This window comes from Anoplophora glabripennis, unplaced genomic scaffold, assembly GCF_000390285.2.
Source record: "Anoplophora glabripennis isolate ALB-LARVAE unplaced genomic scaffold, Agla_2.0 scaffold386, whole genome shotgun sequence".
Lineage (NCBI taxonomy): Eukaryota > Metazoa > Arthropoda > Insecta > Coleoptera > Cerambycidae > Anoplophora > Anoplophora glabripennis.
In genome coordinates this window covers 171,737-182,312 of record NW_019416767.1, presented here as the reverse complement: position 1 = coordinate 182,312, position 10,576 = coordinate 171,737, and the positions used below count along the sequence as shown (strand labels likewise).

The 10,576-nt window shown below is 33.0% G+C and overlaps 1 protein-coding gene across 1 annotated transcript in view; it reads left to right on the top strand.

Annotated features, from left to right (window-relative positions):
• The window catches only part of LOC108910286 (lysosomal alpha-mannosidase), a 77,221-nt gene that overhangs the window by 60,175 nt on the left and 6,470 nt on the right, over window positions 1-10,576 (top strand). The window contains exons 14-15 of the mRNA XM_018714849.2: window positions 3,366-3,487; window positions 9,481-9,630. Of these exons, the coding sequence (XP_018570365.1) occupies window positions 3,366-3,487; window positions 9,481-9,630 (272 nt within the window). The remainder of the gene's footprint in view (window positions 1-3,365; window positions 3,488-9,480; window positions 9,631-10,576) is intronic.

Genomic DNA, 10,576 nt, shown 5'->3' with positions numbered 1-10,576 from the left:
CCTGGGGGCAAAGTCCTAGGTGCGGCGAAGCCCTACGCTCGGAAGGCAACCTACGTGGGGATACCTGCATGGGGGCCCTAGGGGGCAAAGCCTTAGGTGGGGGTCCTAGGGGGCAAAGCCTTAGGTGAGGGGTCCTAGGGGGCAAAGCCCTATGTGGGGATACCTGCATGGGGACCCTAGGGGGCAAAGCCCTATGTGGGGTCAAAGTCCTAGGCGACTACATTTTGAATTTCCCACCATTTTTCCCGCCAAAAATGCTGCGCTCTGATTGGCTGGCGGGGGAGGGAAGGGGGAAGGGAAAAGGAGGAGGAGTGGGGGTAAAATTCGTCAAAAATGACCAGGATGAACCTCCATAAGAAAATACATGGGATTTTGGCTCCGTACGCCTATAGTATAACTACTAGTGTCCTTTAGGAATTTGGCACATTAAAAGATAACAAAAAATATTTCTATAATGTATCAAGGAAAATATATTAAATTAGGTTTTCTATAATTTTTTATAAATTATAAAAATGTCTGAACATTGTATTTATTATTAATTATGTCCCTATATTTTAACTATACAGTACATGCACGGTTAGAGTGAATGAAATCAACAACTTATTTATTTTATATTCTTCTGAAAATAAGTAAGCTACCTTTATTTTTACTCTTTCGAAAAAGTGATTACTAGGAAAAGTTGTTTGGAATTAAAAGTTACAAAATAATTCCCATTTGTGGCAAAACTTCCCCACTTTGATTACCAATTTACAAAAATTTATGTTCACAGTTAGATTGATCAGAGTGTGAAAATGTTATAATTTTCGACAAAGTTTGAAGTATGAAAAAAGATATATAATTCCAAGTTATGGCAAAATTGGTGCATTTTGTTTATTAATAGATGTGTCGAAAGGAAGAAACATTTTTTCTAGAAAGTTTTGCTTGTGGTTTATAACAATAATTATTCAATCCTTGACATTATTTCATTTTACTTCAAATAGTATGTTGCAACGAAATTTTATTCGACGACATTTTATTCTTCACTTGTGTCAATGTACGTTTAAAAAAAACAGTAAATGAATATCCTACGATGTCACTAAGGAGACGTTCAAAATACAGGAGTTGTGAAAAAAGTTGTGAAATAAAATTAAATTCTGTTAAAGGGAAACATCTCGTTTTTTGTCTGTGTATCGAACGAAACTTCCATCGACAAATTATGTTTTCGGACAAATCCACTTTTTCGACAAATGGCATTCTTGTTTCGCAAAATTTCCAATATAAGAGTGCCGCGAATCCTCATTTTAAAATACCATCTAGGCAATAATATTTCAATATAAATGTTTGGTGTGCGGTTTCCTTTTCTAAAATAACACAGGCACACAAAAAAAAATGTCAAGGTCAAGACCCAGAGGGTAGACCCCCCTGCTCTTCCGTTTTTGGGGTCGCTGAAACCGAATATGACCATAAAAAAATTTTAACTAGTAATTTCCCGTTACCACCCCCATACACCCCCTTTTGGGAGTTGAAATGTCAATTCTCATACAAAGTCGAGTAGGGTGAGTATTCCTATGTTTTCTGAGCCACTAAGAACGAAGAAGACTACCAAAAATGAATAAGACCCCCTCGTTATCCCCTAGCGTCACTTTACCACCCCATACACCCCTTTATGAGGGTTGAGGTGTAAATTTTCATACAAAGTCGAGTGGGTTGTGTATGCCTACATTTTCTAGGCTGCTGAAAACAAAGAAGACTACCGAAAATGAATCCAACCCCCTCGTCAATCCTTAGCACCCTTTGCCACCCACATTTGTTTTCAGCAGCCTAGAAAACATACACAATCCACTCGACTTTGTATGAAAATTGACACTTCAACCCCCATAAAGGGGTGTATGGGGGTGGGGTAAAATGACGCTAGGGGGTAACAAGGGGGTCTTATTTATTTTTGGTAGTCTTCTTCGTGCTTAGTGGCCCAGAAAACATAGGAATACACACCCTACTCGACTTTGGCTGAGAATTGACATTTCAACTTCCAGAAAGGGGTGTACGGGGGTGGTAAAGAGATGCTAGGAGGTAACGAAGGGTCTAATTAATTTTTGGTAGTCTTCTTCGTTCTTAGTGGCCCAGAAAACATAGGAATACACACCCTACTAGACTTTGTCTGAGAATTGACATTTCAACTTCCAGAAAGGGGTGTACGGGGGTGGTAAAAAGACGCTAGGGGGTATCGAGGGGGTCTAATTCATTTTTGGTAGACTTCTTCGTTCTTAGTGGCCCAGAAAACAAAGGAATACTCACCTCACCTGACTTTGTCTGAGAATTGACATTTCAACTCCCAAAAAGGGGTGTACGGGGGTAAAGGGACGCTAGGAGGTAACGAGGGGGTCTAATTCATTTTTGGTAATCTTCTTCGTTCTTAGTGGCCCAAAGAACATAGGAATACACACCCTACTCGACTTTGTATCAGAATTGACATTTCAACTCCCAGAAGGGGGTGTATGGGGGTGGTAACGGGGAAATGTATAGTTAATTTTTTTTATGATCATATTCGGTTTCAGCGACCCCAAAGACGGAGGGGACCCAGAAGGTAGACCGGGCCTTGACATTTTTTTTGTGTGCCTGTGTAATAGGGCCATACCTTTTTTCACTAATAAATTGGAAAATTTACCACTAAACCTCCGAAATTCTTTTTATTTCCAGCAAGACGGTTGTTTGGCGCATTATTCTGTAATTGTTAGGATTTGGTTACAGAATATATGTCCCAATCGCTGAATTGGAGGTTATAGTCCATATCCATGGCCTCCACGTTGTCCAGATTTAACGATCATTGACTTTTATTGTAGGGTCTACTGAAACAATTATGTACTGCAGAATTTGGGCGATAACATTGACCAGCTAAAACAATACATTAGGGAATCTATAAAGTCCATATCTTTGGAAGAGGTTAGATGAAGGTATAATCAAGTTCTCGCTTGCCTTCAAATTTTTATGGACATTCTTTTCAAAATTTATAACATTTTTCAAAAAATTAAACCAGTTTTGTATACAAATCGTTTTATTGAAAAAATGAAGTGAATTTGCTAAGTATTATTTTTTGGAACGAGTAAAAATAAAGGGAATTTACTATTATGACATTTTGATATCTTTTAATATTGTGAATGGATAAAATCTATGAAATGTTAACTTTCTCATTTTAAATATAAGCACAATTTTTTTAACAAGTGTGCTTTTTTATGTAAAATGTATAATAAAATTGTTTTCCCGGTAACCATGGACATACTATTAACCACGTATTTTTAATAAAAATAATACTTTCTGGGAATCAATATTAAAAAAAAAATCTCTCTAAACCTCACAGCTTCAACTTCAACAAAAATTTAAATTTTCAGGTAAAACCAGTGCAGCACAACAGCGTATTTTGGCCCAAAAAAAACTTGTTCAACCATGGATAGGAGTTGGAAATGTTGACAGCGTTTCATTGGACACTATTAAACAAAAATTAAAACTTTCGGTAAATGCTTTTCCTATTATATTTTCCAAATTTTCAATAAAATACGACGATGGTTCAAAATCTAGTATTCGTTAAAGAATAAAAAATATATGTACAGAGTGCTATAAATATGTGCAAGTATGCGGTGCCCAACTTTTTATATGACTTGTAAAGCCGTATAATATTTTTCTAACTTTTGGAAATTAGTAACTACCTGTATGTATTTTTTTAATACACCCGGGTGTTTCATTAGGAATACTTTGTGTTGGCAAGTCGACGCCGTAGAAAATAGAACAAGTAATATGTTTGTTGTAATTTATACCTACTCTTTTAGACTATATAAAATAAGCATCAATATAAAAACAAGAAAATGCATACAAGAAATAAAAATATGTAACAAAAATCAATTAACAATCTAAAAAATGGAACATTAACAAGAATAATCTAATATAAAATAGTGTAATATAACTATGTTTTAAGGTTGATGTTTATTATACTACAAAACCACCGTAAAACCACGTGACGTCAAGTATAGGCAACCAACATTGCATGATTGGTACTATAAATTAAAAGTCCCTCAGTGCAATTGTTGGCATGGTTACAAACGTAATTAAATAAAATTGAGATTTATTAATCTGAACTGTTGACATTAAACTTAATACCACAGACAATATAAAAAATACTTTTGTTTTTTCGTTGAAATGCTTTTAATTTTATTGTAATGTATGTATTTTTATATTTTATTAGAGAGTAAAATAGACGGATACAGAGTTTATTTTTTCTTATAGATAAAACAGCATTATAAAAAAGTGACTGTTTACTATATGATTAATTAACAAACCATTACTCTAATAATATTGTTTTATTGCAATATGAAATAAGCTCAAACTCATAAATTAATCCCTACTCTATATTGCCATATTCTTGATAAAATCATTACAATATCTTATCCTTAATGGAATCCTTATTTAACAATGCACAAATTGACTTGTTCATATTTTTATACACATTTTGCAGCTATAATGTTAGTTTCATCTTTCATGAATATCCTAAAATATCCAAACAAAAATAATCAAAAGGAGTTAGACCCACTTATCTAGCTGGCCACAACCCTTGAATAATCAGATATCTTGTTGAAAGTGACCCAATTGCAACTCAATATCATGTAATTTTACTAAAAATAGCTCTAAAATAAGGGTTCGATATTTTTCAGCATTTATAAGTTTCATATAAGGAATAGATATTTCATATAGGGACAGAATCACATACTACAGGGAAGGATATAAGCCCTACTACTACTACGTCTTCTTAATATTACTATCAAACGCCTACTTTTAAGGGATGTAAACTAGTTTATACAAATGCATAAGAATTTTCAGTAGCCCAGGCTCTATAATTTAGCTGATATGTGAAACCATGCTTTGTCAGTGAAAAACGATAATCCCAATGAATTATTCATGTTTTCTAAAAACAACTGACATGTAATCGTATTCCATGGTTTACAAGAAGTAAATCCTGAACAACAGATACCTTGTATGAGTGTACTACAATTTGATTCCAATTTCAAATAAAAATTTCAAAGTTAATACATTTTAGAGAATTTGAAAAGACTTAATAAAAGAAATACATACATACTTTGGTAAAGACTTTATGAGACCTATTCGCTTATTATCGACGATCTTTTCTGTAAGTACAGTTGGTCTGCCCGTAGATTTTCCTTTTGTGTAATGCGTTCTGAAATAGGAATATAATTTATCTCAAAATTTTGTTTGGTTTACAAACTTACCAGTAATTCCACGAAGTGCCAAAAAAGTTTACAAAATAACTGATTACTTTGAATATGTACGATTTAATATTAAAGCAAAAAGGAACAATGTTGTTTCATAATTAAATACCCTACTGGCAAAGTCAAGAGCAAAGTTTACTAAATATTGCATATTTGCCGCTAAACAACTTTTTAAGCCACTTGCCCTAATTGTTTCTGTGTCGTCCGAACACTTCCAAGAAAATTCACCTGTTCTACAGCCGCACTTTCAAATTCAGACGGGTTCTTCCATGTAAAATTTACAAAGACATCAACTTCTTCCGGAGTAGAAACTTTTCGGCGACCTTTTCCTTGAGTTCCTTTTAAAGCGTGTTGTTGTCTCCACTTCTGCTTTATTCTGTCTGCAATACTTTTACCAATATTGAACTAAACAACCAGTAGCCGTCTAGACCATTAATCTTTTAATCGTTAAGTATTCTCGTTCTCGTTACTTCATTTATATAAGCAAGCTTATAAAAAAATCATAGTAACCAAAACAGCCTAATTAATAGTCATAAATGCACTTAGTTTGCAAGATAAATCTTAAGATATAAATAGGAATAAGATTTCTACGGCGCCGGCTGTATATATGGGGTGTTCTTCCAGTCCTTGTCATAACTTCAGGGGCGAGTTCATTAAACTACACAGCCCCACAAAAAGGTTATGTACCAGACATGAGAATTTGCGTATTTTTTTATGCTGAATCCGAATCCGCTGCCCAAAAACCGATCTACAAGGGCATTTTTTAGTAAAACACTAAAATATCCCCAAAAATAGGGTGAAATCGTGACGATAAGGTAAAGCGACAATTTGGAAATACTTTGATAAAACATTTTAAAACAATATTTTGAGCAATGGAAAGAAATAAAGGGGGATTCACAAACGGTGACCAAAAATGAAACCTCGTATTCTTTGATGAATTTTAAGGGGAATCTTTCGTATAAAATTTTTATCTTTTTTAAAAGATACAGTGTTGAACTTAAAAAAAAATATTTGTAATTTTTTTAAATAATTTAAAAACTAGTAAGTGAAATAATTTGAAATTGGACACATGTATTTAAACATTGTCTAAAAATGACGCCTTTTTCTAAAATTTAGATGGTTCAGTGGCGGAAATACAGGGTATCTGTGGCATATTTGTTTAAATAAAATAGTGCGCCCACTGCTTTATGGTACCAATCATGATATTTTCGGATTCGTCTTTCAATTTTCTGCGAATTACTACTCTCTTATGTTTTTCGAAAAAAGCCTGATTTTCGAGTAAAACTTAAAAAACTAACTGAAAACACTTTTACTTAAATGACATGGCAAGCACTAATCATTCGGTTATTTATTCGAATAAAGAAATTAATTACATTATAGGCATCATTTTAATGATTTTATTTGAGTAAATGCTCAAAACCTCCATTTCCACGAACACAGGCGCCACATCCTTTTAGTAACGAAAATGCAATTTGTTCGAAATTTATTGTTGATTAAATCTGATGAAAAGCATTATTTATTATTTCTTCTAACTGCTCAGGTGTATTAATTTGTTCATTGTATACCAGTCGTTTAACAGCACACCATAAAAAGAAATCCAGTGAGATTTTCAGTTCATTTTTTAAGTTTTACTCAAAAATCAGGCTTTTCTCGAAAAACATAAGAGAGTAGTAATTTGCAGAAAATTGAAAGACGAATCCGAAAATATTATGATTGTTACCGTAAAGCAGGGGCGTACCTACTATTTTATTTAGAAAAATATGCCATCGATACCCTGTATTTCCGCCACTGAGCATCTAAATTTTTTAAAAAGGCCTCAATCAAAATTTGCTGCAGGGTAGTAAGAAAATGCGGGACCAATTTTTCTAGTTCCTGAACCGAAAATATAAAAAGGGTTCATATTTTGTACAAAAAAGGTACTCTTGTTAGATTTTAATAGTGAGCCGTTTTCTAGGTGCTCAAAAATTCCTGCTGCAATTTTCTTACGGCCCTGTAGCAAATTTTGATTTTTATATTATACTGATTATTAAGCATAAAAATAGTAATACAACCCCAAAATTTCGTGACTTAATATTAATCCATTTTGAAGTTGAACAATAAAAACTTTTTCCTGAGTTACCCCTGCAAGGGGCCGTATGGTCGCCACTGACAAAACTGCTAAGGTTTTCATCATATTTGAAATCTTAAGTAGGAACTCCTACTTTTTATTACAGATTCAGATTTTACGGCTAAAAGTACGTAGTATTTGTCTTAAGCATTATTTTTTATTCGTGATAGATAATAATAATAAATAATTACAACATTTTCAATCTTATTTAACAGGCAGGCAAACAATATGTCAATATATAGAGCACAGAATCTACCTTAAATCCTTTATGTAATGATGTACCTCAAGGGTCAGTATTAGGTCCTGTGCTTTTCCTGATATACATCAACGACTTGCCGGTCAATATTCCTAACAGTACATGTATCCTCTTTGCGTAAAGATATGAATTCGGGTAGTTTGATTGCGGTGGAAAATTGGTTTTCAGCGAATAACTTGAAGCTAAATGTTTCCAAAACTCAACACCTAACATTTACTTCTAGTAAAATCCAATCCAAATCGGATGTAAAGTATTTGGGTCTTACTCTAGATTCTAGTCTAAACTGGACAGCACATGTTGATAACCTATGTTCAAAACTATCAACACAAATATTCCTGTTAATACAGCTGCGTCCTTCAGTTGATAATAGTGTAATGAGAATGGTGTATTACTCTTTAGTTCATAGTCATTTGACATACGGCATTGCACTTTGGGTTAATTCTAGTAATGCCCAAAAAGCTTTCATTCTGCAGAATGCTGCGGTTCGTCTTGTTGCTGGTGTATCTAGAACTACTTCTAGTGGCGATTTATTTAAAAAAATTGAGGATTTTACCACTTGCATGCCTTTTTATATATGAATCCTTACTTCTTATTCATAAAAATGTTGGAAATTAGGTCAAACATTTCAACGTACACCAACACTGTACCAGGCATGCTGAGAATATTGTTATTCCATTTTCCCGCATTAACATTACAAAAAATAATAAACTAGAAATTGGACTTTGTAACAACTTTGTTAATAATTTTAAATACAATAAAATCAAACAGATGTCTTGTAAAATCTTTCAAAAGTTTGTTAAAAATTTCTTATTGTCTCACTGTTTTTTATCTATTGACGATTTTTATTCATATATGTGTACCAGTACTTTTATAAGTACCTGACTTTATGACTGAAAATGTACTTATGAATGTGAATGAACTTCTATTCTATAATCAACAAAATCTAAATTAGTCTTAAAGTCTCAGTTACTGAAAAACGACTTGTCAAGAAATTATTAGTATCTTAACCCAGGAACAGGCATTCCTTTTTGGGATACTCAGTCAAAGTGATTTCCTTCGCTTGTGACTTATCGGAATGCTTGATTAAATCTGCTTTCAAACGTATGTATTTTTTCGTATTTTGTTTTAAAAATACCATTTCTTTTGTTAAAAATAATTTTTATAAAAATATTTTTTGTCATTTCTTTCCTCGTGTCTTTTGTAACTGTAAAAACACTAAATAAATGTAGAAGGAAATAACTTTTTAGAAACAACTCATTTTAATCGAGCACCCCGAAGGAAACAAAAAACTACCATGTCCACGTCGTTGTTCCTGGGTTAGTCTAAAAGTAATTTATTCACCAACCATTTATATTGCTACAGGTAACAATTTCCCAGTTATTCGAAATTTGCAACTTTTTTGGTGACGAATTTCCAGTATTTATATAAAACGTGGTATTTTTTATTGCAAACACATTGCAGAATCGTATGCATAGGTCGATTACCAAGCCCGCCAAATCTGCAATGAAAAAGTAGGGGTTCTCATTTCTGTAGTGTGTTTTATGTGTTAACATTTCAAAGTTACCGTTCGTCCCATTACAAGGAGGGATTATGAAAAATTGTTTCATAGAATGCTTATTTTCGAGATAGGTACTTGAAAGTACGTAGTACTATGTTAAAATAATCACCCATTATATTGTAAATACTAACTTATTTGTACATAGCTCCCTCCCAAATTTAAAAAAGTAAGATGAGCGTTTGTATTCTTTGAGCGTCTTTTGTTTGCAAGCAAGTAGTAGATTTTGAATGACCCTCGTATTTTTTCTGATTACTCTCTTAAAATATATCTAACGTTACTGACGCTAGCTTTTATTCTCAATTTCTAGTATACTGCTCTCTCCAAATCCCTTCCTGAAAATATTAACATCTTGACTTACGAACCTTGGAAAAACGACACTTATCTTCTAAGATTTGAGCATATTTTGGAGCAACAAGACGACTCCGTTTTATCGAACGTTACTACAGTAGAAGTCAATGTAAGTATACCACAAAAGGTAACTAATTATTAAATTAAATTTTGAGCTAGCGGCCCCTTAGTTCATTTCACCGTAAGTCTTAAAGTAACATACGGGTTTTAATACCAATTTTCACACGGCACTACTGCAGCAGCGCAGAATAGCATTTCAAATATCCGCAAAAGCGCAGCGCAACAGCAGGAGTTAAACGAACCTGAAAGTATTGTAGCTGCTTCATCACAATACTGCGGAAAACTAATTAACTAAACACTGTAAAAAGCTTTTTTCTTTAATTTTATACATTTTTCGCTCAAGTTTAATTAATTATTATTTATTTACAAATTCTGAAATATTATTCCACATTTTACATTTAAATGTTTATTACAGTAGACGCTATGTTTGAAATAGAGGTAAGTTTATCTAAATCATGAAATAGTTTGATATACTTACAAATTAAAGGAACGAAGTTTAAATAAAGTAAAGTTTAAAGTGAAACCTATTTTTCTCTAGAACGTTGCATTTTGGTAACAAGTAAACTCATTTCCAGTAAATAAACCCCTGTGATTTAAAAAAATACGACAAAAGACTGCTTCGAGTAGTCCTAGCAATATCAATATTTTATGTAGAAAATAAACCCAGTATTTTCAGCTACCGCAAAACTCCCCTTATATCAAATTGTATTGAACTAATCTTAAATAGCAATTGTTTAAGGGCCCCATATTCTTTAAATAGTGTTTTCCGCAAAGACAAATAATTTCAAACATTTAATAACTGAATAATCTAAAGCTTATCAAATAATAGGAATGTTATGTCATGCCACCTGAGTATTTTCAATGACGCCGCAGTAAAACGAATAAACAGGTTCAAAAAACGATCAAACCATCAAGGTTTTAGGTACTGAAATCTACGAAAATACTAACTTTTTTATATATAATTCCACATGTAAATATTCTTATAACATTTACTT